Consider the following 27229-nt stretch of genomic DNA (forward strand, 5'->3'; position numbering starts at 1 on the left):
ATTTTCTCTCATTTATTTTTATTATTTTATGTATTTATCTTTGTGTTAATTCCTTCATTTATTTACTATTCTGTTATATTTTCCGTTTTATTTATTTTTGTATTGATTTTTATACATTTATTTATTTATTCATATTCATATTTTTTCATATTATTTTATATTTATCTTTAAATTTCTGTATTTATTTATCTTTGTATTAATTCCCTCATTTATTTACTCTTCTGTTTAATTTTTCCTTTTATTTATTTCTGTATTTATTTTTTTTGAATTTATTATTTATTTATTTCATTTATTTATTTTTTATTTTATATTTGTTTTTAAATTTATTTATGTATGCATGATTTCCCTTTGCATGTCACTCCTTATTTATTCCCCAACAATTAGTATTAGTAGTATTTTTTTTGTATACCTTTCTTTACACATGCAAATGTATTCTTTATGCATACATTTAATGACACATTTATTTATTTATCGAGTCATTTATTTATTTAAATTTATTTATTTTCAATATAGGATCAGTGTTTAATTGAGGATTGGTGGCAATAAGACAAATATTGATCAACAGATTTATCCTGTATTCTGTTTGTTAGTCAGCAGATGGCGCCTCCTGAATTCTGAACACCAGTTTGAGAAAAAAGTTGCTAAAAACGTATAAACAGAGCTTCTTTTTAGAGTTTCATCTTAGTGTTATTGTATGTTATTGTATGTATTTGCAGAGTAAATGAATGCTGACGCCTTCCTATCAAACAGACCAGCGTGTGAACACGAATCACGTCACCACCGAGCCGTCACTCAGATCCTGAAACAGTCCCGTGTTCAGTTCCTAAACTCACAGAAAGCAGCACCATGAATGGCCTCGGTGTTCCCGTCAGGAAAACATGAAGCAGCGCCCCGCCCTCTGGAAACATTACTGCATCACCCAGGAACTACACCTGGCACGCTCCGTCACAAAGCCAATCACGCTCCGTCCTCCATCCAATCACAGCCCGGCTCGGCTGACTTTCCCTCTGCTCGTGTGGCTGCTCTGAGGTTGTCCTGCTGTATTTGTGATAATATTGAACTCAGTGAGCTCAGCGTGAAGAGACGGAGGCAGAGTCCTGGTTTATGTACAGTTTTATTGTCCTTTAGTCTCTGGCTCCCTACAGGTCTCCTCGTGATGCTGCAGTTATTAACAAGGCGGTCAGATACACAAAATAAAAGGCAACAGATTTGAGAGTTTCTTCAGATCTTTTAAGGAATAGTTTGACATCTTGGGAAACACGTTTGAGAGTTAAATGAGAAGCTCCGTACGTCTCATGTCTGTACGCTGAATATGAATATTGGTCAGCGTCCCTCGGCATCAGAGACCGACGCACGGGGTTCCCCTCTAGCGTTACTTTTGGACGGACCGGGGACGGCGTGTCAATATATGCTCGTTACATGCATAGTGTCCTTTCAAAATAAACTTCTGTTTTCACAGGGAGTTAGGTTTAGGCAACACAACCACTTAGTTAGTGTTAGGAAACGGTCGGGGTTGATGTTAACTTCACTGACTAACGACTCACTAGCTCACGGGACTGACGATACTAACGACTCACTAGCTCACGGGACTGATGATACTAACGACTCACTAGCTCACGGGACTGACGATACTAACGACTCACTAGCTCACGGGACTGATGATACTAACGACTCACTAGCTCACGGGACTGACGATACTAACGACTCACGTGACTCACAGGACTGACGATACTAACGATGTAAAGACAGCCCATACCAATCTGTTACAATGTTAGTTTATATGAACAGAACATAGGAACATGGGACCGTAAGGGATGAGTTACGATCTGTGACTTCCTCGCGTCTTTCCATGAGGTTGCACTTCCCAAAATGTCAAACTGTCCCTTTAACAAACTGACACTTTAAACAAGGTTTGTTTACAATAAGAGGCAGACATCTTTTAGTTCTGACTCCTCAGCGAGTGTTTGTCTTCCCAGCGTCTGATCACTGCAGAGAGCCGCTTCAATGAGTCCGTCCTGCAGTCCTTCAGTGATGATGTGTCTGGTTGTTCAGTGGCTTGTCAAAGGTGGAGCCAAGTAAAGCGAACTCTACACCAGAACCAAGTGGATGACCTAAACCGGCATCGGGGCCAGCTGGGAGCGCGTACGGTGAGCTTACCCTCGATCAATGTGCACCGTTTCCTCTGTGATACCCTTACATGGTAGAAGCCCTCAGTGCCTCCACGCAGGAATCACCGGTGTTGTGAACGTATTGTATTTCTGTCTGGTTCAGCGGGCCGGTGCAGGTTTGGCTGCCGGCCCGCTGGGTCGGCCGGTTCAGAGTCTCTGCAGAGCTCAGATGGCAATCAGGGAGCCGGTCGCCGCCAGGAGAACCGTGCTCGCTCAGGGCCTGGCGTGGACCCATCTGTGACCTCAGCACTCCGTACAAACAGATTCAAACCTCACGGGAGAGAAATCTACATGGTGTTTCTTTACGTGGCGGCATCTTGATCTCACAGACTCTTTGATTGGATGCAGTGTTAACTTCAGCACCTGATGTTGGTTTAAGTCTTTGGACAAAAATGTATTTATATGTTTTAGTCACATGGAGATGTTTGTGAGATCATGAATGCACCCTAAAGATTCAACCCCAAGCTGGATAACAGGTTCAAAAGTCAAGTTTGATCTCTTGCGTTGGTGTAGGGGATCATAGAGGGCTGAAGGTCACAGACGGCGCCCGCCTCGGCTCCGCTCGTTCTCTATAAGAAACTACAGTATTTGTATCAAAAATAGCCTTTTGTCAAGGCGCTAGCTAGCAGGATAGATACTATAGGAGGTGTGGATCAGCTGCTTTGTGCTCGTAGAAGCGAAGTCATGCTCTGAAGTCTAAGACGAAGCCAAACAGAGAGCGACTCTGCAGCGGCACTGCTTCTACTCATGCCAGGCGTTTTCTACCGCGGCCTCGTCTCTCCTCCTTTAGGCCTCTTCTACATGTTCAGTGCAAAATCTGATTTCTTTTTATAGTAACTGTGGAGTGTTTTTTTTACGCTTTATGTAAACCGAAGAGACTTGGCCAAAAAATAATAATGTTTTTCTACAGTATATATAAAAAAAAGTACATTTCTAGATAATAACATTCTACTTAGAAAACATAAACAAATGTTTGTCACTTTGTGTATAAAAACATAAAATACTGGACGGTGTGATGAAGTACAAAGCACCAGTAGTAGCACCTTGTTACGTATGGTCGGGAGAAGGCTTGTGAATCCTACCTGACGACGAGCGTCAAAGGATTTCTTCCAGCTGTGTTTCATGGCAGCGTTGATAAGAAGTGCCCAAAGTATCCGTCCAACCACGAGTCGGTTCAGGCGTGTCGTTCTTTCTGATATGACGAGTCCTTTGAATGACAGTATGGCTGATATCCAACCCCCCCCCCTCCATTCAAAGGCATTGATTAAATAATATGAACCTTAAATATGTGTAAACTCTCCCTCGCAGAGTATCAGGTCTGACAATAACGTCTGAAGGTTTCCATGAAATAAAGCATCACAGTTTGAATGAGTTCACCTCCGTCTCTTTTTACTGTCCACTAGTGTATGAATGTGTGTGTGTGTGTGTGTGTGTGTGTGTGTGCATGCTGATGTGTGTGTGTGTGTGTGCAGCTCAGTTGTGGCCCTTGAAGCAGTACACGCCGTACAGCTTGTGCTTTTTGTCGGGGAAGCCGCTGAACCTCACGGCGGCCTCCGTGGGGCTGCAGCGCCGGCGGGGGTTGGAGATGGGATAGCGGACGCTGCCGTCGGCCAGCCAGCCGGCGTCGCAGCGGTCATAGCCCAGCAGCTTCCAGGCGGCGTACATCTGGCCGACCTTGGCGATCTGAGCGCCGTCTTTTTGGCACGCCCTGACCGCCTCGTCGTAGGTCAGCTTAGACGGGTGGATCAGGTAGTAGAACCGACCTGTGGCGACAAAAACACACACAAATATAAACATATAAACACAACAGGTTTCAGAATAAAAGTCCAAAAGCAGCCCAATCTAAGGCCCCGACCACGGCTCTGAAATATCAGTAAGTTATAATCTATGGCCCCGACCACGGCTCTGAAATATCAGTACGTTAGAATCTATGGCCCCGACCATGATCTGGGGTTTTTGTTTAGTCTGTTTCCTGGACCATCTGGTTAAATACAGGTGAACACACACACACCTTTGTAGTGGGAGGTGAAGCAGTACACGTCGTAGTGGTTCTTCTCTTTGTCTCTCAGGCCGTAGTTGCGGACGCCCGGCACCGTGTTCTTGCCTCCGCAGGGCTCTCTGGGCGTGGTGATGGGATACTGGACCGAGCCGTCGCTCAGCCAGCCGGCGTTGCACCAGTCCAGCTTCCCTCGCCACGCCTCGTACAGCTGGTCGAAGGAGGCCACGACGGCGTCCTGGTCGCGACACGCCCGCTCACCGTCGTAGAAGTTGAGGTTGTAGCGACCCAGGCGGGGGAAATAAGGGAAGACGACACCTGCAGGTATGATAGAGGACGTACAGTTAGCAGATAAAACCAGCGTACATCGGACCAGCAATACGTCATCCAGGTTAGGCTCTCATGGCCACGCCCCCTTTTGGGGGAAACCCACGCTAGTGTATATTTTGGATTTTTTGTTGATATTATTTTGCTAATATAATTTTGGATATTTTGTTATGATTTTGGATATTTAACTGAAATAATTTGGGATATTTTACTGGTATTATTTTAGATATTTTGCTGATAATATTTTAGATATTTTGCTGATATCATTTTGGATATATTATTGATATTACTTTGGATATTTAACATTTATGTCTTATACTTAACTCTAACTAAAGGTTTGAGCTCATTATATCTTCCTCCGGTCTGATGTACAGTATGTGTCCTCTGGGGTTCATATTTGATTATTTAACCTAATGACTGAAGGCGTGCGTCGCTGTGTAAGCACAGTCAGCCGCTGCCAGCGCTTTCCTCTCGAGGCAGTAAACGGCTGATGTCTCAAACATAATGAAGCTGATGTTCTCTCTGCTTACAGGACAAACTGCTGACTTTCCCCCGAGCACTCGCTGCTATATTTAGTCCGACTGCAGCCTCTCAAAGTACAATGACATTAAATAGACATTTTATTTCTGCACTCATAGTTTACCTTCCAGGTCGAGGGACAACACCACCGTTCCGTCCTCCAGCCCGTCGATAACTTCACACTTATATCTCCCATAATCCTCCAGGGTGATCTCTGTGATGACCAGAGAGGCGTCCATGGGAGAGGAGCCCTGTAGGTGGACGCGTCCATGGAAACTGCCGTAACTCCTTTTGTGATAATCCATGGCAACAAACACATCCACCTAGAGCAAGATGGAGAAGGATCAGCACTGAAATCGTCCTTCACACAGTCTGGAAAATAGATTTGTTTGCTTTCCAATGGAGAGTTAGACGAGAAGATCGACACCACTCTCATATCTGTCCGTTAAAGCTAGCAGCCTGTTAGCGTAGCTTAGCATAAAGACTGGAAACGGGGGGAACAGTTAGCCTGGCTCCGCCCAAAGTTAACACGTTTTATCTCGTTTGTTTAATTCGCACAAAAACGTGCATTGTTTAGGCCGACACCATCGACTGTTTATAAGAAATAGCCGTAGTCGGCGTGACGTCACCCGTTGGTTTGTGGACTGCCTTTTTTTAAGCCTTGAGTGCGTCGCCATCTTGGTTTCTGGCCGTAGCCATCTTGTTTTTTTGCAACCAGAAGTGACACGAGAGCTAAGTACAATCGAATGCTGAATAAGACGTTTTTAGGCGACCAAAATGTTACAATTAGGGCTGTTAAAGTTAACGAGATAATAACACGTTGATGCAAAATCGTTTTAATGCGTCTAATTTCTTTAACGCATTAATGCAACTGATCTTTCGGAGGTTGTAGCGGGCTCAGTTTTAAAGCTAGAGTGAAGATACTGGTATCGTATGAAACTATAAAACCTAAAGAATCTATCGGTACCAACCAAGTCATACTAGCTTGTCGCGAAGAAGGTTAAATAACGCTCCAAACCTGCGCTAAAGTTTTACAGGTGTACTGATACGTTTCTCGGCACGCTACTGACATCAACTGTCGATCAGTGTATATGTGCATATATGTGCCTCCTGTGCATGCTAACAGAGCACAACATACAAACAATGGAGACACACTTCTCCAAATAATAATTTACGTTTGATCAATAAGAAAACCAACGGAGCGCTCCTTTAATTTAAAAACATGCTGCACATGGAAACAACACAATCTAAAAACACAGATAATGTTTCATTTATAAACTAAATGGTGACCTCTTTCAGGTAGTCTGAGGTCAGCTTGGTCCATTTGATCCTCATCTTGCGACTGGGTGTCAGTGATTGGTCCATTCGGATCCTGCACGGTAACGTGGCGTTTCCTCCTCGCCTCGACACCACCTTCAATTGTTCCGCCGACACGGAGAGTCGAGGGCCGTTCTCTGCAACACAGCGACGTCATTACACCCAAGAAAAACAACATATCGACTACTACTACTGTCTGGACCTGTTGTCATACAGACATAGACTGAGAGAAGATCAACATCAATCTCACGTCTGTTTGTGAATGATGATGATGATCTGGAGTCAGGATGCGGTTAGCGTAGCTTAGCATTAAGACTGGAAGCAGGGGTAAGCAGCTAGCCTGGCTCTTTACACAACAAGATTAGGACTCAACAGTCATATATAATCATATATCAGTTTATTTCTCTAAATGTAGAACTGCTCCTTTAACACCCAGACGTAGTAGTAGTCTATCTGTAGGAGCTCAGATGTGTGCAGCCTTCACAAGGTGGAATAAATAGATCTCCTGAACTCACTATTACTGCACACACACATTCAGCATGTGATTCCTCTGCTGCTGTGACCTTCAGCCTCCATCACTAACAGGCTTTCTGATTGGCTGTTTAACCACCGCAGCGTTTCACTTCCTCTGCTGTGTAAGCACATACCAGTGTTTGTCAATTCACCTGATCAGTGATCAAACAGCTGATGGCTCATTGATCCCGTGTTGTGGACTGTGAAAGGTGAGCTGACCGTTCCTGAATCATCAAACTGAACTTTGTTTCTGATGTTAGTGACGGTCTGAAGCTTCATTCTGATTCTCCGTCTTTATCTCATATAGTTTTATTAAAGGAGCATAACGTTTACTTTAAAGCACCGACATACTGCTAGTTAGTTAGTTAGTTAGTTAGTTAGTTTGTTAGTTAGTTAGTGTGTTAGTTAGTTAGTTAGTTAGTTAGTTAGTTTGTGTGTTAGTTAGTTAGTTAGTGTTAGTTAGTTAGTTAGTTAGTTAGTTAGTTAGTTAGTGTGTTAGTTAGTTAGTTAGTTAGTTAGTTAGTTTGTTAGTTAGTTAGTTAGTGTGTTAGTTAGTGTGTTAGTTAGTTTGTTAGTTAGTTAGTTAGTGTGTTAGTTAGTTAGCTCGTCCATTCGTCCGTTAGTACTTCCGTTAGTTTGTCTGTTAGTAAGTTATTTCGTTCGTACGTTCGTATGTTAGTTCGTACGTTCGTACGTTCGTACGTTAGTTCGTCTGTTAGTCTGTTAGTTCGTCCGTTAGTCAATTAGTTCGTCCGTTAGTCCATTCGTTCGTTCGTTTGTCAGTTAGTCCATTAGTTAGTTCGTCTGTTAGTTTATCTGTCAGTTCGTCAGTTCATCAGTTAGTCAGTTATCAGTTCGTCCGTTAGTTCGTCCATTAGTTCGTCAGTTTGTCAGTTCGTCAGATCGTTAATTAGTTTGTCCGTTAGTCCGTCAGTTCATCAGTTAGTCAGTTCGTCCGTTAGTTTGTCCGTTAGTCCGTTAGTTCGTCAGTTAGCCTGTTCGTCAGTTAGTCAGTTAGTCAGTTTGTCCGTTAGTTCGTCAGTTCATCAGTTAGTCAGTTCGTCCGTTAGTTCGTCCGTTAGTCCGTTAGTTCGTCAGTTAGTATTCGTCAGTTCGTCAGTTTGTCAGTTTGTCAGTTAGTTCGTCCGTTAGTTAGTCAGTTAGTTAGTCATTGGTTGTTAGTTGTTAATTAGTTTGTTTTCAGTTAGTTTAGTTCAATTTAGTCAACTAGTTAGTTGGTTAGTCAGTCAGTTAGTTAGTTAGTTAGTTAGTTATAATTTTTTAGTAATTGGTTTAGTTATTAGTTTGTTTATTCTTAAGTATAATTATTTAAATTAGTTTATATTCAGTTAGTTTTTATTTCTATGTCACAACATGTGGCTATAGGATTCAAATTAAATCTATTATGACTCATTTAAATGTTTCATATGTGAACTCAGTCTTTGTTCGTATCGTAGTAAAGTTATCTCACAGTAAAAAGAACAATCAAAGAAAAGGACTAATTATCTGTATTATTGAGATGTCACATTGAACTAATCTGCGTTTCTTTGTCTTAATCTTTCACCTTTAACTGGTAAAAGATGTCAGCTGAGCTCATAAAGCTCTCAGCTTCTTAGATAAATTATATAAAACGTATTCTCGGAACCTCGGCCGTGTTTTTCTTACAGTGTTTGAAATCCTGACAAACTTTTCATCAGTAAGTGATGAGATAAGCGTTATCTCACTGAGCTAATAATCCCCACAGAGCAGAGTTATCTCTGAGCCGCAGCAGCAGAACCAGCTGATAAACTGAACAACTAATGACGCTGCAGAGTCAACCAAACTCAGGACGCTGGAAGAGGTCCGTCTTGATTCTGCAGAACTCTGCATGACGTTATCACATACAGTACAAACACAGTCTCACCTGTGACATAGATGGTTCTGGAGTGCTCCAGTTCAGGGTACAGAGTGTCTAAATCGTTGTCGGCTACACTCAGTGAGATCAACGCACAAATCAGCACAGGAATCATCTTCAATCACCACACCGGGGGTCTGATCACTGCAGAGAGAGAGAGAGGATGGAGGGGGTTACACTCAGACATACAGTTTATACAGAACATAGACGCTGCATTGACTCCTGGAGCGTACGTCAACGTGGGCGCCATATTGGACAGGGCAAGACTAACAGTATAAGTGAACAGGGGAGCTGCCGTTTTTCTGGATAAAAAACACTAACGTCTACATATCTTCAATGAGTTGTTTCATATTCAAACGTTTATGATCTATGAGGAGTAACATTAATTTAACCTAAAGATTTTTCTGCCTTTTTTTCTGCCTTTTTCAGAAATTTGGGGAGATTTTGGGACTTTTTTTCCAATATTTTCCTGACATTTTGGGAATATTTTTGAGACATTTTTGGAAATTTTTTGATATTTGTTTTCGGACATTGATCGGATATTTTTCGGACATATTTCAGACTTTTTCCTGACTTTTTTCTGACTTTCTTCCTCTTTTTTGGGAAATTTTTCAGACTTCTCTTCTGCCTTTTCGGAAATTTTTCGTTACTATTTTTTCCCCGAATTGTTTCCCAAATATTTTGGTGAAAAACTGTTAAATCCGTTATAACATCACTGCTTCCGGTTCCTGGATCAGCGGTCTGTCCTTCGATATGATTCAATCAATTATTATGTAATTATTAAAAACTAGTACTATCATATCACATTTTCCTTTAAGTTAATGTTACATCTTTACAAAACGTTTCCTTCTGTAACATCAGATAAGAGCTATCTAACGTTCATTTTTGTTAACTAATCAATAAAAGTTAATGTTAGCTTATTGATGTTCATATCTAACATATGGTGTTTAAAACATGAAATGTACGATACGCATTCAAAATGATATGTGTCTAATATTGCAAACAATTAAACTGATGGCACTGATTATTTAGTTTTTATAATTGTTGTATTATCACCATTATTTAAATAAATTCAGATCATAAATAATATTATTATACTAATACTTATTGTTACCATTATTTATTTATGTACTACTATTTGCCTGTTATTCTGATTGCACTTATTAGTAAGTACATAATAGTATTATCAGTAGCAGTGTTAGCGGTAGACTATAGACTGAAGGCATTCAAATTAAATAATAGAATTTAATATTATATTATATAATATTAAATTATATTATATTAAATTAATTATATAATATAATATTAAATTAAATTAAATTATATTATATTATATTATATTATATTATATTATATTATATTATATTACACAGGGACCTCTCTACAAGTATTAACCTTAAACAAGGACATTTCTGTCACGAAAGTAATTCAGTTCATGTCAGCCTACGGTACACACTCAGCTGAAGCGTCCAATGCAGCATCTATGTATATACAGTATGTCTATGGTCACACTAATGTACAGTCAGGGAATAGATTTATTCTATGACATTGGTGCAACACATAGAGAAGTTATTCTAACATGATCTGCATGCAGCTCAGTGCAGTGTTTCTACATCTGCAGTGCTGTTTCTCCCCCCTGATGTTACTCTGAGACTGCAGCACATCTACAGCCGTTTACAATCTCACATTAAGGATCTAAAGTTCTCTCAAAATACTAAAACTCAGCATGTCTGTCCTCGATGCACAAGCAGGACGTCCCGTTAGAAGCTTCACACCACAGAGGACACACAACACACAACCCACTCTGGATCAAACATACATGTAAGCATTATGTACGTACTGTGCAGTAAATAGTCCCGTTCATCCAACATGTCCCGGTGACACCGAAGAGTCCACAACTTCAGAGGGAGACTGTGCCACAGTGCAGCGTCACCCTCACACCTCAGGCTTCATTCACACACACACACACACACACACACACACTGCAGCCCAAACACAGAGGGATTCACCAGTTCACTTCCACTTTAACAGGGATGTGTTTTATGGAAGTCCAAGACTGCCAATAAATTTCATTTATTTCTGTTAGGACTGTGAGTCGATTCAAATATTTGATCGCAATTAATCATAAATATCTTTTTTTTATCTGTTCAAAATGAACCTTAAAGGGAGATTTGTCAAGTATTTAATCCTCTTATCAACATGGAAGTGGACAAATATGCTGCTTTATGCAAAATGTATGTATATATTTATTATTGTAAATCAATTAACAACACAGAACAATGACAGATATTGTCCAGAAACCCTCACAGGTACTGCATTTAGCATAAAACAATATGCTATCATTAGATTTTCTGCCTTTGTTCTGCATTTTAACTGACATTTTTCAGAAATTTGGGGGATTTTTTTGGATATTTTTCTGACTTTTTTTTGGACATTTTTCAGACAATTTTTTTGACTTTTTTTCTAGAATTTTTTTGATATTTTTTTTAATTTTTCATAAAAAAATATGCTCAAATCATAACATGGCAAACTCTAGCCCATATAACCCATTTACATTCACAGAGGTCAAGGGACCCTTTTGAAAATGGCCACGACAGTTTTTCCTCGCCAAAATTGAGTGTAAGTTTGGAGCGTTATTTAACCTCCTTCATGACCAGCTAGTCTGACATGGTTGGTACCGATGGATTCATCAGGTTCTATAGTTTACTATGATACCAGTATCTTCACTCAAGCTTTAAAACTGAGCCGCTACGACCTCGGAAAGATCGATTGCGTTAATGCGTTCAAGAAATTAGCGGCATTAAAACGATTTTGTGTTAACGCGTTATTTTCACGTTAACTTTAACAGCCCTAATTGTAACATTTTGGTCGCCTAAAAACGTCATATTCAGCATTCGGTTATACTTAACTCTCGTGTCTTCTGGTTGCAAAAAAACAAGATGGCAACGGCCAAAATGCCAAAATGCCAAACTCGAGGCTTGTGTACCTTCATAGATAGATCACAGATATTTACTACCAATCTTTTATCTCATTCATGCCTTACTTATTCCTTATATCGATATGTCTTTCTTTTCTTTTTTTTAAATACAATGCACCATTTGAGGGCATGCGCAATTTTCGTCATGCTTGCATAATGACAGTAAAGTTCTTGAATCTTGACTGCAACGGATAATTGATTATTAAAATAATGAATTATTTCATTTTGATATTGGCAGCCCTGGACTTCCATAGAGTGTGCTTCTTTTGAGGCTAGAGTGTGTGTCATTGGGATTGATCCCTCTGCCACCCCCCCTCCAACCCTCCTCCCTCCATCCTTATCTTCATTGACTCCATCCCAGATTGCTGATGCGCTGCAGGCCCCCCCCCCTGCCAGGTGGAGCTCCTGCAGTCAGCAGAATAACTGCAGCACACATCACTTATTACCCCTCCCTGCCTGGAAATAGTCATTACGCATACCGGGACAGGAGGTGGAGGGGGGGGGCAGCGATAACTAGGTGGAGGAGTCTAGGTGGGGGGGTAAAGATGTGACATGTCCTTTTTAAAGAGGGTAAAACTTTGTTCTCTGCAGCAGCTGATGTGTGAAATGAGAAGAGAGACGAAGATCCAGCAGAAAGAAGCTGACGGAGGACGGAGACTGCAGCAGCAGAGAGGCTGCAGAGGAGAGGGGGGGGGTTCATACTCCATTAGCTCCAATATAACATGTACTTTAGTACTGCTATTGAGTACTTAGACGTTCTACTTCTACTTCTACTCCACTACATTTATCTGACAGCTTCAGTTACTTCACAAATTTAGATTTCACATAAAGAAACATCTGAAGAACTTTTAAAACATCATGCATCGTAGAAGAAATGAGCTTAAAGGGACTGTTTGTAACTTGTTCAGGTATAAATCATTGCTGGTCGGTGTCTCATAGTCGCCCCCGTGTGTCTCCGCTGTTCAGACTCAGACTCCAACACAAACTCCAGTGAAGCACCAAAACCTCTTGGTTGTATCTAGTGAAGCTGTTAAACAGTGTTGGCCGCGGTCGGAGGACGCGGGGGAGACCGTAGCTTTGGTCTCCAGGACCGGAGTCTCTGCTCCTCTGCTCCTCTGCCTGCCTTCACTCACACACCACGCTCCTTCTCTCTCTCTCTCTCTCCACCTCTCACGTGCATGCTGCTCACTCCACACTGCAGAAGAGTTAGTTTAGCTCTGAGAATATCTAGTGAATGTTCAGTGGACGTTTGTGCAGAAATAACTGCTGCAGCTCCTCCAGACCAACAGAGGTTTCCCGTGTCTTGTGAAGTGACGGGGCTCCGCAGAGAGAAACGTTATCGTCTCCCCCGTTCCCTCCGGCCGCGGTCGGGAGGCTGAGGCGGGAAAAGCCAACACTAGGATCAGCATTGATTCATGGAGAGACCTTGGTCTGGTCAGCTAACATTACTGCCAAGCAGCTGAAATATAGAGTGATATTGTGCTTTTAGCTGACGTGTGTCTCCTCACTGTGTTGAGCGATGCTCCTTCATGTCTATGTAGAGCGAGCACAAGCGCCAGCAACAGGACGCTGACTTTAGTTGACTTAACGGACACAGGTGAAGCTGTTAACAACACATTAGGATTCTTACTAACAGTCCCTTTAAATAACTGATTCATCTTTTTACTTTAGGAGCAACAGAAGTCAGACGGCGGCTGGCGGTACCACGGTTTAACCAGCGTGTCGGAGAACTACGTTCCATTCGTTCCAAGATCCCTGAAATGTTACACACTGTTCCTTTACTGAAGTAAAGAATCTGAGTACTTCCTCCTCTACTCTTAAAACTAAATTAAATAAAATGTCATTGTTAACTGTATAATCCATTAAATAATCAAACATCATTGAATTAAAAGCTTTCTGTCCCCCAGAGAGCCTCGACATGGTGAGCTCTCTCTAACAGCTTCACATGTCCTCCTACCTCTCGTCTAAGAGAGGAACCATCAGCTGTTTGAGGACAAACAGGTGACGTAGTACTACAAACACACACCTGGCCTATAGAGACGTGGCATTGTTTACCCTCCGTACAGCTGAGGAATGATGTCACACGTTTACTGCTGAGAGGCCTTTAGATCTCTGATGTCTGATCCTCCTGAACCTTCTCCCTCATACACCTGCTGTATACTCTGTTACGGTAAAAGTACTAATACTGCGCTGGAGAAATACTCTCTTACAGTAAAAGTACTAATACTGCGCTGTAGAAATACTCTGTTACGGTAAAAGTACTAATACTGCGCTGGAGAAATACTCTCTTACAGTAAAAGTACTAATACTGCGCTGTAGAAATACTCTGTTACGGTAAAAGTACTAATACTGCGCTGTAGAAATACTCTGTTACGGTAAAAGTACTAATACTGCGCTGTAGAAATACTCTGTTACGGTAAAAGTACTAATACTGCGCTGTAGAAATACTCTGTTACGGTAAAAGTACTAATACTGCGCTGTAGAAATACTCTCTTATGGTAAAAGTACTAATACTGCGCTGTAGAAATACTCTCTTATGGTAAAAGTACTAATACTGCGCTGTAGAAATACTCTCTTATGGTAAAAGTACTAATACTGCGCTGTAGAAATACTCTCTTACAGTAAAAGTACTAATACTGCGCTGTAGAAATACTCTCTTACAGTAAAAGTACTAATACTGCGCTGTAGAAATACTCTCTTACAGTAAAAGTACTAATACTGCGCTGTAGAAATACTCTGTTACGGTAAAAGTACTAATACTGCGCTGTAGAAATACTCTCTTATGGTAAAAGTACTAATACTGCGCTGTAGAAATACTCTCTTACAGTAAAAGTACTAATACTGCGCTGTAGAAATACTCTGTTACGGTAAAAGTACTAATACTGCGCTGTAGAAATACTCTGTTACGGTAAAAGTACTAATACTGCGCTGTAGAAATACTCTCTTACGGTAAAAGTACTAATACTGCGCTGTAGAAATACTCTGTTACGGTAAAAGTACTAATACTGCGCTGTAGAAATACTCTCTTATGGTAAAAGTACTAATACTGCGCTGTAGAAATACTCTCTTACGGTAAAAGTACTAATACTGCGCTGGAGAAATACTCTGTTACAGTAAAAGTCCTGCACTGAAAATGTTCCTTCAGTGAAAGTATGTCAGTATAATCAGTAAAATGTAGTGAAAGTATTAAAGCTGTGACTGTTGTACTATTATATAATCTATCAGTGATTGGTTAAGTAACTTATTATCCCAGTAAGACCAGCCGGACTCCTCCCAGTCCCCCCAGAGTTACTGCTGGATGCCAAGTGAATGATTGTAACTGTGAACGGGCCAACAGGGCCTCCACACTGAGGTTAAATAAACTACTAAGCTTCATGGGGTTTGTTAATAGTCACTGTTTATCAGGCTGGATGTGTTACTAGATCAGATCCCTGTAGTACTTGAGGTAGAAGTGTTCTCAGGACTGGACCTCCAGTACTTTGGCACATTTAAAGTTTCCATGCCTTGTTTGGTTCTTCTCTTTAATTCAGTCTTCTGTTAACAGCAGATTCTGCTCAGTAATGTGTTCCATTAGAGCCGTGTTTATACGACCTTTAACCTCCTCTCCAAATAATAAACACTTAGTGGAGACGTCTAGTGGCTCAGTGTTTGGCCTCACTCGTCCCTCTCTGACAGTCTGATTTCTTCATGCAGGTCCTGCCGATCACCCGACCACACAGCTGCCCCTCTGTCTCTTCCAGTGAATCTACGAGCTGTTCTGTCATGTTGAAGACGTCCTCATGCTCCATGGAAATCACCAGATGATGAGTGTTTGTGGCTATCACCTGTTCCAGTGAAGTGTTAGCTATAACGTGTGCCAGGAAAACACACCTAAAACACCAGCAGCACCAGCCTTGCCTGGTTCCACACGTTATAATCATATAAGTCTAAATCTCTGATATGTTCAGTGCTTCAAATCGTTTTGGTGTTTTGAGCTTTAAAGTCGGGATTAAGTCGTGTTTGTTTTCAATATCTACTCGTCTTTTAGCTCTGGTTTTGGTCTCCACCACACTGTAATTGGCATTGACATTTAATTGGCAAAGCCCAGCTTTAAAACTGAGCCCTGAGCAAAGTGGAGAAACGACAATAAAACTATGAAACCAAGCAATAAAGGAATCTTGCTTTTTGGCTGTCGCCATCTTGCTTTTTGGCCGTCGCCATCTTGCTTTTTGGTTTTTGGCCGTCACCATCTTGGTTTTGGTTTTTGGCCATCGCCATCTTGCTTTTTGTTTTTTGGCCGTCGCCATCTTGGTTTTTGGCCATCACCATCTTGGTTTTTGGTTTTTGGGCATCGCCATCTTGGTTTTTGGTTTTTGGCCGTTGCCATCTTGGTTTTTGGCCGTCGCCATCTTGGTTTTTGGTTTTTGGCCATCACCATGTTGGTTTTTGGTTTTTGACCGTCTCTATCGCCGTCTTGGTTTTGGTTTTTTTTCTTGGTCTTTCAGCTCTGGTTTTGGTCTCCACCACACTTCAACTGGCATTGACATTTAACTGGCAAAGCACAGCTTTAAAACTGAGCCCGCTACGACCTCCGAAAGATCAGTTGCATTAATGCATTAAAGAAATTAGAGGCGTTAAAACTAATTCAAGTTTATGCGTTATTATCGTGTTAACTTTGACAGCCCTAATTTATATCAAATGTGCCGATGTGTGCCATATCTGCTTTTATTAAAAATAAAAGAAGAACTTCCTTATAAAGTAACTCTGAAGTCATGAAATTTGAACGTATTGGTGAAGCTTCCCCCTAGCACTGGGAGAGAAAAGTCGTGGCGCCGGCCATGATCTGATCTGTTAGATATATGTTTCATACCTTATCTAATCCGTGAGAGCTCTGGTTCTTTACTTCCCAGTAACACCGGTAAACGTCCCACCGGTTTGAAGCTGACAGATATTTATGACGAAGCTGCAGAGGGAGCGAGAGGCCACTTGACCCTCCCAGATCCTCCTGCAGCAGGAGAACTAAATGAAGTGTGAAACATCGAAAGCCTTAAAGTCTGATGGAGCCCCGAGGGGACGCTTACAGGGAACCGGGAGAGTTATATTACAGTGAGAAGATGAGTGCAATAAAACGTCTTTAAAACAAGAGACACCCGATCCGAACGCACCTGAACACGATTAGACCCGATCCATAGCACCGTTCATACAGGGGGAGAAGTTCAAAGTGCTTTAAAGCAAAGTGGAGAAACAGGACGGATTAAAACGTGCAAATACTGCCCATAAAGCCAAGCAATAAAGGAATACATTTTGGCTTTCGCCATCTTGGTTTTAGGTCGTAGCCATCTTGGTTTTTTGGCCGTCGCCATCTTGGTTTTTGTCCGTCACCATCTTGGTTTTTGTCCGTCACCATCTTGTTTTTTTGGCCGTCGCCATCTTGGTTTTTAGCCGTCGCCATCTTGGTTTTTGGCCGTCGCCATCTTGGTTTATGATTGTCTCCATCTTGGTTTTTAGCCGTCGCCATCTTGGTTTTTAGCCGTCGCCATCTTGGTTTTTGGCCGTCGCCATCTTGGTTTATGATTGTCTCCATCTTGGTTTTTAGCTGTCGCCATCTTGGTTTTTGGCCGTCGCCATCTTGGTTTATGATTGTCTCCATCTTGGTTTTTAGCCGTCGCCATCTTGGTTTTTAGCCGTCGCCATCTTGGTTTTTGGCCGTCGCCATCTTGGTTTTTGTCCGTCGCCATCTTGGTTTTTGGTCATTGCCATCTTGGTTTATGATTGTCTCCATCTTGGTTTTTTGTTTTCTCTTGTTCTTTTAGCTCTGGTTTTGGTCTCCACCAGACTTTAATTGGCATGTGCACATTTTTTAGAGACGTGTTTGTCAGGAGGAAACTTAAAGGGTAATATATGCAGTATTTTCTCAGGTGTTTGTGTCTAAGTGACTATCGGTCCAGCATTGACTGTTGATTGTCTGTTTTTATCTCTTTGAGTATCTCTGGATTTTGGACCGTTTGATGACGTCACGTTGGGATCTTCATTGAGTAATCAGATTAATCAATGAGGAAAATAATCATTAGTTGCAGCCCTACTGTCATTTCATAAATAGATGTTCCTCTTGAGAGACAGTAAATGACCTTTATCTTCCCTTAAATTTGAATTTACGTGACTGCTGGAGACCAGAAACCCCAGCCGGCCCCTTTAGGAGTGATGTGAGGGGCCACGGCGGCTCTCGGGGCCGAGCTGGAGGTCACATAATAAACGTACGGATTCAGTTACATGCATGTCTCACTGATGTCAGCGCTGATTCATGTCGAAGAACATGTCGAGCTCTGTATCATATTTCTGTCTCAGAGAGAGGAGAGGTAGAAAACATGAAACCTGTACTTGTGTGTACTTTAGACCCGCTGGTATTCTGTGTTTACGTTGGTCACTTATTTCTGTGTTTATTGCCTATAAATGGATGTTTTTCTGTTTTTGTTCCATGATGCAGGTCGTCCACTAAACGCAGGGTTGGAGGTTCGATCCCCGGCTCTCTGATGCCTGGTACGTCCTCGCCATCGCTCTGTGACTGGGTATGATTGAGTGAATGTAAACAGAGCTGGAAGAAGTACTCAGATATTTTACTTAATTAAAGTAAAAGTAAAAGTCATGCATTGAAAACTTTACTTAAGTAAAAGTACAAACGTATTGGCATCAAAATATATTTAAAGTACTAAAAGTGCTAATTATCACAGGAAGTTAGCATGTTGAGCTTCTCAAAGTATCATCAGCAAAAGTACTCATTGTGCAGTAAAAGTACTCATTGTGCAGTAAAAGTACTCATTGTGCAGTAAAAGTACTCATTGTGCAGTAAAAGTACTCATTGTGCAGTAAAATGTACTTAAAGTATCAGCAGTAAAAGTATAATAGCTTTAACGTGCTGCTATCTACAACGACGACGTCTTCCCTCCACCGACACTGACTCTGGAGAACATTCAGGTCACCCAGCTGACACTGTTAAACTGATAAGAGGTCACCTCCAGAGTCAGAGACCCAGACTATCACCACCAAAGGGATGGTTTGGATTGTTTGAAGTGTGGTTGTATGAGGTTCTTCTCCACAGTCAGTGTATTACTACAGTAGATGGAGAAACAGACTTTTAGAGATTTTAGACACCTAAAAAAATCTGTATCAATTTAAGTATCCGCTATATTCTGATTATTTTCACCAGTTTACCTCGCCATCAGTCATCCCTTTATATCCTTCTATGCTCTCTTCAAAGCCACCAGACTCCATTAAAAAAAACAGTAATTGTACCTCTCAGAACAGGAGAGTTGCCGGTCTACCGCTGCCTCCATCGGTTAGTTTGTCTGTGTTATTGTGTGACTTTCTGATATGAACTAACCCTTTAAAACAACCAAAATCACACAATAACACAAACTAACTAACCGATGGAGGCAGCGGTAGACCAGCAACTCAAGCCCCTCCAGGAAGCGCGCAGGTCGTCGAGCCTGACTTTCGTAGCGTCCAAACGGCGGTACTACAACGTCCGTGACGTCACATGATGCCATTGGGCCCAAAAACACTTTTTCCCATAGACTTACATTGAGAAAGAGAAGTCTGTAACTCAGAGGATCATTTTTTTTTAGGTGAATCAACTTCCCAGCACGAACACTCTAAAAGTTCTTATTTAAAAAATAAGTTTTTAAAGTTGTAAAACGCACCAACAGCTGAATCCAGAGGTATTTCCCTTCCTCCGTTTATGTGAATGACACCCAGACCGAGGCTGGAGCGTGACGTTGGGACCCCGTGACCGAGTCATGTGACCAAGCGGACGCTACTGCGCATGTTCCACGTGCCCGAGATCCGCCAAGATCCGGGTTCCCTTAATACATCCATGCAACAACTCTCCGTGTTCTGAGAGGTACAATTACTGTTTTTGTGAATGGAGTCTGGTGGCTTTGAAGAGAGCTTCAGTTCCCCGTCAGGAAGGGCTGTCTGACGGCGAGGTAACGTGGTGGAAATCTTCTAAATATAGCGTACACTTAAACTGATCTTAGGTGTCTAAAATGCCTTTTGCTGCTGCCCCCGTCCCAATACTACTGTAGGGAATCCGGATCAGTACCTCATTCAACCCCACTTCAAAACATCCAAACTATCCCTTTAAGTTCTGTCTGTAACCGTAAAAAACAAAGTTAAAAATAGCAGAAATGAAAGTAGAATAAAGGAGCAGTGAAGCCTCCTCCCTCCAACCAAACACAGCCTTCTCTTCTGGAGCTGTAAAACGTAAACGAGCGTCGACTTCCTGTCAGGCTGCTGTGAACAGGAAACACCCTGATGTAACCGACAACCTGCTCTGGAAAACCTTCGCCACACGCCGCCAACACCTGTGAGAGCTGGTATGTATTTGTGTGTGTGGGTGGGGTAGGAAGTGATGGGTGGGGTATTCAATGTCCACACACACAGTCTGGGGTATTCACTGCACAGCACGTATACACTTTCCTCCATGGTTAACGTGGTGAGTTCAAACTGGTCCGCTACCTGACCGGCACCACAAAGAGTCCTCAGTGTGGAGCACAGAGGGGCTGTGATGGCAGCGGGAGGGGACGCTCCGTGTGGCGTACTGGGAAACAGCAGACTTCCTGTCTTGATCCCGCCCCCCTGTGACCTCACCTCTACGTGTCACGCAGCGCTCACCAATCAAATATGTTCGTGATCGTGACATGTTCTGTGTACGTAGTGCAGTAAAATGTGCTTAAAGTATCAGCAGTAAAAGTACTCATTGTGCAGTAAAATGTGTTCAAGCAGAAAATAGAAATACTCAAGTACTTCAACATACTACTGTACTGTACTGAGACACGTCCTCGTTGGTTCCCGTCTCAGCGGAGAAGTTCTTGGTCCTGATTGTAAAACCTTTGAACTGCTCAGAGACGGCGCTGATCCTCGGCAGGATGTTTGACACTTTAAAGAGCAGATCAGATCAGCCGTGACCTTTAACCCCGTCACCCATCCCCCCCACCGTGAGAGGCTCGTCTACCACGCTTTCCCTCCGTTAACTTGACCCTGAGGAGCGCTGTACAGTTAACCTGCTTCTTAATCCCAGCATGCAACTGTGTTTTATTCTCTCTTTATACCTGATCTCAACGGGTCAGAGGTCAGAGCCACGCTAGTATGACGTTGGTACCGATGGATTCATCAGGTTTTATAGTTTACTATGAAACATTTTTCAGACGGCGGCGGCAACGCGCTTTGAGTTCAGGCTGGTGCACGCCAAGGTTAGAGTATGAGCAGGGAGGCAGGGAGGCATCTGATTGGTTCTTTCCAAGCCGACCACGAGGCAGTGATTGGTAGAGGTTTTTACAGGATTACAGCAGCTACAGATGACGGCTCTTCTCCTGTCCTTTTTCAGAGCTCATCAGTAACGGATCGCTGTCGGGGTGTAAAGACCATTTCAACCAATAGAACAAATAGTGTCTACTGGAAAACATCGTCAACCCTGACCTTTAAAGAAACTATATTTAGTGTGAAGAGACTTCTTCGTCTCCGATGGTCGGAAACCTGGCGACACACCTGCTTTGGATGCCTTCGCCACAGTCACGCGGTCTTCACTCACCTGCCAACATCTCTATATATTCTGCGGCTCGTCTGAATGTAATTTGTTTGATCAGTGAACAACGTCGTCTGTTAATGTTCCCGCCTGAATAAATGTTCCTATTTCTAGAAGCCGTGTCCTCATGGAGCTGTTTGCTGCACACGTTGAAAACACACGTTGACCCTGTTCAGAGGAACATTTCCTTTCAAGCTGCAGCCGGTCGACGGCAAACAAACCCGTTACTGAACCCGTCAGAACCGCCTATTCATAACGAGACCGCACGTCCATTTAACCCCTTGTTTCCTGGTCACCAGCAGTTTACACTAATCAGGTTTGACTGTGAATGTTTGTCCCTGTAGAGAATACACCCCCCCACCCAGTTTCATTAGGGGGTTGACACGGGCCGCTGCAGGCCACAGTCTGTGGGGTGGATGGTGGTGGTGGGGGGGTCAGGGTGGAGCCGCCGAGTCTAAGCCAGCAGACAGAGAGGGATTGTTGGGCTGAGAGTCGCTCACAGCGTCTCCATGCTCTCGCCTCTAAATCACTTGTTGAGCTGCACGACGTGCTCGACCACAACTATGATAACTGATCGACTGACAGACGGCGAGCGGATCAGCGAGGAACGCAAACTCAGAAACCTCCGTTGACACTCCAGTCGTCCACAGGACTGAGGGGGAGACTGAGGGAGACTGAAGGGAGACTGAGGGAGACTGAGGGAGACTGAAGGAGACTGAAGGAGACTGAAGGAGACTGAGGGAGACTGAAGGGAGACTGAAGGGAGACTGAGGGAGACTGAGGGAGACTGAAGGGAGACTGAAGGAGACTGAAGGAGACTGAGGGAGACTGAGGGAGACTGAGGGAGACTGAAGGGAGACTGAGGGGGAGACTGAGGGAGACTGAAGGGAGACTGAGGGAGACTGAAGGAGACTGAGGGAGACTGAGGGAGACTGAGGGAGGCTGAGGGAGGCTGAAGGAGACTGAGGGAGACTGAGGGAGACTGAGGGGGAGACTGAAGGAGACTGAAGGAGACTGAGGGAGACTGAAGGAGACTGAGGGAGACTGAAGGAGACTGAAGGGAGACTGAGGGAGACTGAGGGGGAGACTGAGGGAGACTGAAGGGAGACTGAAGGAGACTGAGGGAGACTGAAGGAGACTGAAGGGAGACTGAGGGAGACTGAAGGAGACTGAAGGGAGACTGAGGGAGACTGAGGGGGAGACTGAGGGAGACTGAGGGGGAGACTGAGGGAGACTGAAGGGAGACTGAAGGAGACTGAGGGAGACTGAAGGAGACTGAAGGGAGACTGAGGGAGACTGAAGGGAGACTGAGGGAGACTGAAGGAGACTGAGGGAGACTGAAGGAGACTGAGGGGGAGACTGAGGGAGACTGAAGGGAGACTGAGGGAGACTGAAGGAGACTGAGGGAGACTGAAGGAGACTGAAGGAGACTGAGGGAGACTGAAGGAGACTGAAGGGAGACTGAGGGAGACTGAAGGGAGACTGAGGGAGACTGAAGGAGACTGAGGGAGACTGAAGGAGACTGAGGGGGAGACTGAGGGAGACTGAAGGGAGACTGAGGGAGACTGAAGGAGACTGAGGGAGACTGAAGGAGACTGAAGGAGACTGAGGGAGACTGAAGGAGACTGAAGGGAGACTGAGGGAGACTGAAGGAGACTGAAGGAGACTGAAGGGACACTGAAGGGAGACTGAGGGAGACTGAGGGAGACTGAAGGGACACTGAAGGGAGACTGAGGGAGACTGAAGGAGACTGAAGGAGACTGAGGGAGACTGAAGGAGACTGAAGGAGACTGAAGGGAGACTGAGGGAGACTGAAGGAGACTGAAGGAGACTGAGGGAGACTGAAGGAGACTGAAGGAGACTGAAGGGACACTGAAGGGAGACTGAGGGAGACTGAAGGAGACTGAAGGAGACTGAGGGAGACTGAAGGAGACTGAAGGAGACTGAAGGGACACTGAAGGGAGACTGAGGGAGACTGAGGGAGACTGAGGGAGACTGAAGGAGACTGAGGGAGACTGAAGGAGACTGAAGGGAGACTGAGGGAGACTGAAGGAGACTGAAGGAGACTGAAGGGACACTGAAGGAGACTGAGGGAGACTGAAGGAGACTGAAGGAGACTGAGGGAGACTGAAGGAGACTGAGGGAGACTGAAGGAGACTGAAGGGAGACTGAGGGAGACTGAAGGAGACTGAAGGAGACTGAAGGGACACTGAAGGGAGACTGAAGGAGACTGAAGGGACACTGAAGGGAGACTGAAGGAGACTGAGGGAGACTGAAGGAGACTGAGGGAGACTGAAGGAGACTGAAGGGAGACTGAGGGAGACTGAAGGAGACTGAGGGAGACTGAAGGAGACTGAAGGGAGACTGAAGGGAGACTGAAGGAGACTGAAGGAGACTGAAGGGACACTGAAGGGAGACTGAGGGAGGCTGAAGGAGACTGAGGGAGGCTGAAGGAGACTGAGGGAGACTGAGGAGGAGACTGAAGGAGACTGAAGGGAGACTGAAGGAGACTGAAGGGAGACTGAGGAGGAGACTGAGGGAGACTGAAGGGAGACTGAGGGAGACTGAAGGGAGACTGAGGGAGACTGAGGAGGAGACTGAGGGAGACTGAAGGGAGACTGAGGGAGACTGAAGGGAGACTGAGGGAGACTGAAGGGAGACTGAGGGAGACTGAGGAGGAGACTGAGGGAGACTGAGGAGGAGACTGAGGGAGACTGAGGGAGACTGAGGAGGAGACTGAGGGAGACTGAGGGAGACTGAGGAGGAGACTGAGGGAGACTGAAGGGAGACTGAGGGAGACTGAAGGGAGACTGAGGGAGACTGAAGGGAGACTGAGGAGGAGACTGAGGAGGAGACTGAGGGAGACTGAAGGGAGACTGAGGGAGACTGAAGGGAGACTGAGGGAGACTGAGGAGGAGACTGAGGGAGACTGAAGGGAGACTGAGGGAGACTGAAGGGAGACTGAGGGAGACTGAAGGGAGACTGAGGGAGACTGAGGAGGAGACTGAGGGAGACTGAGGAGGAGACTGAGGGAGACTGAGGGAGACTGAGGAGGAGACTGAGGGAGACTGAGGGAGACTGAGGAGGAGACTGAGGGAGACTGAAGGGAGACTGAGGGAGACTGAAGGGAGACTGAGGGAGACTGAAGGGAGACTGAGGAGGAGACTGAGGAGGAGACTGAGGGAGACTGAAGGGAGACTGAGGGAGACTGAAGGGAGACTGAGGAGGAGACTGAGGGAGACTGAAGGGAGACTGAGGGAGACTGAAGGGAGACTGAGGAGGAGACTGAGGGAGACTGAAGGGAGACTGAGGGAGACTGAAGGGAGACTGAGGGAGACTGAGGAGGAGACTGAGGGAGACTGAGGAGGAGACTGAGGGAGACTGAGGAGGAGACTGAGGGAGACTGAGGGAGACTGAGGAGGAGACTGAGGGAGACTGAAGGGAGACTGAGGGAGACTGAAGGGAGACTGAGGAGGAGACTGAGGGAGACTGAGGGAGACTGAAGGGAGACTGAGAGAGGCTGAGGGGGAGATGATGCAAGCTGCACAAAACAAACAATCCCAAACATCCCGTGTAAAAGATGTTTATTTAAATTAAAATCTGGTGGTTTTAATCAGAGCACTTAAAGGAATAGTTCGATGAGAAGATCAGACTGTAGTCTGTACGGTGAATATGAAGCTGCTGCCTGTTAGCGTAGCTTAGCATAAAGACTGGAAACAGAGGGAGAAGTTAGCCTGGTTCTGTCCCGAGGAAACAAAATACCAGACCAGGAGCAGCAACGTTACCGGGACAAGAAACAGTCCGGCACACAACTCACGTTTCATGTACCAGTAAAAGTATTAACAGTAAAATGAGTCATTATGCAGAATGGACACTTTCAGTATTATATTATTAGAATATGCATAAAGATGTAAGCAGCATTTTAATGTTACAAAGCTAATAGTAACTATATTAACTCATCGTATGCTGCTGTGTATTTATATCAAATGTGATTCTGCAAAGTAACTAAACGTCAAAGTACCTCAAAGTTGTACTTAAGTACATCGTTGGCAATCAGCCCGATCGATACCAACAACTCAGTCTCACAGCAGTTTGTGAAATAGTTACAAATTTAATCTTTTTATTCGTCTACATAGACACGAATTTCCTTTTTTTCCGTGAAGCTCAGCACGACTTTCAACAACGTATTTTTCGTGCGTTTTCCTACGAACATCCAGCAACACGTGACGCGTATGACAATTTCCGCTCCAGTCTTTTCAAAATAAAACATGCGTAGTTAGCTTTAGTTAAAGATTGCAGTATCTGAAGTGGCGTAACTTCAGTACGGAAGTTACGTGACTAAAACTAATTAGTTAGCTTTAAGAAAAGATCGACCTGGTTAGGTTTAGGCTACAAAACTACTTAGTTAGCTTTAGAAAAAGAGCGCGGTTTAGGTTAAAATAACATCGGAAGTGGCGGTCTCCTGGTGAAAGTCTGGTGTTTTTACACCCACCTATCCATCCCGACCTCCTCGCTACGCAGCGTTCGCCACTCTTTACACTTCCAGGTTCACGATGATGCGGATTACATACGAATTCATGCCGACCATCACGAAAGAAAATGTGAAATTTGTGTATACGAATCAATACATTAAATTTCGTGACTATTTCACAAACTGCGGTGCGACTGAGGCCGCAGGACCAAAACAACACTTACACTGTAACATCACATATAATCTCTATAATACACCAGAACACAGCTGATAATGTCAGTTTATATAAAACTTTGATGCCAAACAGGTCATTAAGGACATAATAACTAAACTAAAGGAATCCATTCAAACCTTAAAAAAGGTCAACAAGACTGCAAATATTAACAAATAAAATATATGATTTAACTACTTAACTACTACTAACTTTGTTAGTTTTTAGTTTTCTTTTTCTTTCTTAATCTGGACACAAACAACTCTGCAGAAACATCAACTGATGCTTTCATGTAAAAAACTATTATATTATTAATATTCTGATGGTGTTAGTATTTAATGATGTTGTTATTCTCACTTTTAGATGCATTTCCAGATATGAACTGTTCATCTTCTGCTCTTTTCTTTTCCTTTTTGTAAAGCACTTTGTTTCAAAGTGTTTTTTTATGAATAAAGTGTATTGTCTTGTTGTCCTCAGACTTCTGGTCGTCATTGTCAGTAAACACATCAGTTAATCATCACGTGACAGTCTGATCTCTGATCTGACGTCCTGGTGACTTAAGATGTTAAATATTTATCCATCTGAGTGTTTTCTCTCTCTGGTCACCCAATAAAAGCAGAGCGTGCGTCACCAAACAAACACCGTGCGTGCCACACACAACACAACACAACAGTCTAATCTGTCTTTACGCACGTTAATATATAAAGAGGAATAAAGAGAAGTGTACCTGCTCTGAAGGGTCCGGCGGTCAGGACGGTGTGTGGATGTTCTCAGCCTCTCTGGTTCCTCTCTGGTTCCTCTCTGGTTCCTCTCCTCCTGGTCAGGCTCTCAGAGTTAAAGTGGCACCGAACAGGCGCACTGCTCTGCGCGTGTGTGTGCGTGTGCGTGTTTACGCACAGGCACGAGAGGAGTGCGCGCTGTGACGCACGCAGGTGGAGACTTCTGCAGGTTTATTCCAGATGTGCTGCTCCTGAGCTGCTGCAGCCAGCAGTGGAGGGAGGAGTGAGTTCTGTGTCAGTGGGTTAGTGGTTCTGAGGTCTGTCACTGGAGATCCTGGAAGTCTCTGCGTGTTGTTTTTCTCCAACAGAATAAGGTGCCCAGCCCTTGTTGCTGTTGCTCAATCTGTAGTCCCTGCTGCTCCTCCTGACTCACTGCTCTCAGGCACACAAAGGTTTAAAGTCAATCTGGTCCAATGAAATGATTCTTTTACCATTAAACCACCTGCGAGGTTCAATAACTGGGGTCAGGGCCGGTTCATGGACCTGTGAGGCCTCTGG

General features: G+C 43.8%; 1 protein-coding gene across 2 annotated transcripts; it reads right to left on the reverse strand.

The window, feature by feature from the left end:
- Positions 1-1095: 1095 nt before the first annotated feature.
- Positions 1096-27229, reverse strand: hapln1b (hyaluronan and proteoglycan link protein 1b). Of its 2 annotated transcripts, none has more exons than XM_074617850.1 (6): positions 26680-27229; positions 8744-8878; positions 6301-6464; positions 5135-5333; positions 4180-4482; positions 1096-3931 (listed from the first exon to the last, which is right to left on the reverse strand). In XM_074617850.1, the coding sequence occupies exons 2-6, from the start codon at positions 8847-8849 to the stop codon at positions 3642-3644; spliced, it is 1062 nt and encodes a 353-aa protein (XP_074473951.1). In that variant the 5' UTR covers positions 8850-8878; positions 26680-27229; the 3' UTR covers positions 1096-3641. The 2 variants fall into 2 exon arrangements, with proteins under 2 accessions (XP_074473951.1, XP_074473952.1); XM_074617851.1 differs by lacking the exon at positions 26680-27229 and adding an exon at positions 10575-10825.

Source organism: Sebastes fasciatus, chromosome 19, assembly GCF_043250625.1.
Source record: "Sebastes fasciatus isolate fSebFas1 chromosome 19, fSebFas1.pri, whole genome shotgun sequence".
Taxonomy (NCBI): domain Eukaryota; kingdom Metazoa; phylum Chordata; class Actinopteri; order Perciformes; family Sebastidae; genus Sebastes; species Sebastes fasciatus.

What these genes read in the sequence shown, in the direction of transcription:
- hapln1b (XM_074617850.1), bottom strand. Translation starts at nt 8,849, where the DNA reads ATGATTCCTGTGCTGATTTGTGCGTTGATCTCACTGAGTGTAGCCGAC. An exon ending in CAGAACCATCTATGTCACAG is followed by an intron (nt 6,465 to 8,743) that starts GTGAGACTGTGT and finishes GCTGTGTTGCAG; the next exon opens with AGAACGGCCCTCGACTCTCC. An exon ending in GTTGTCCCTCGACCTGGAAG is followed by an intron (nt 4,483 to 5,134) that starts GTAAACTATGAG and finishes TCATACCTGCAG; the next exon opens with GTGTCGTCTTCCCTTATTTC.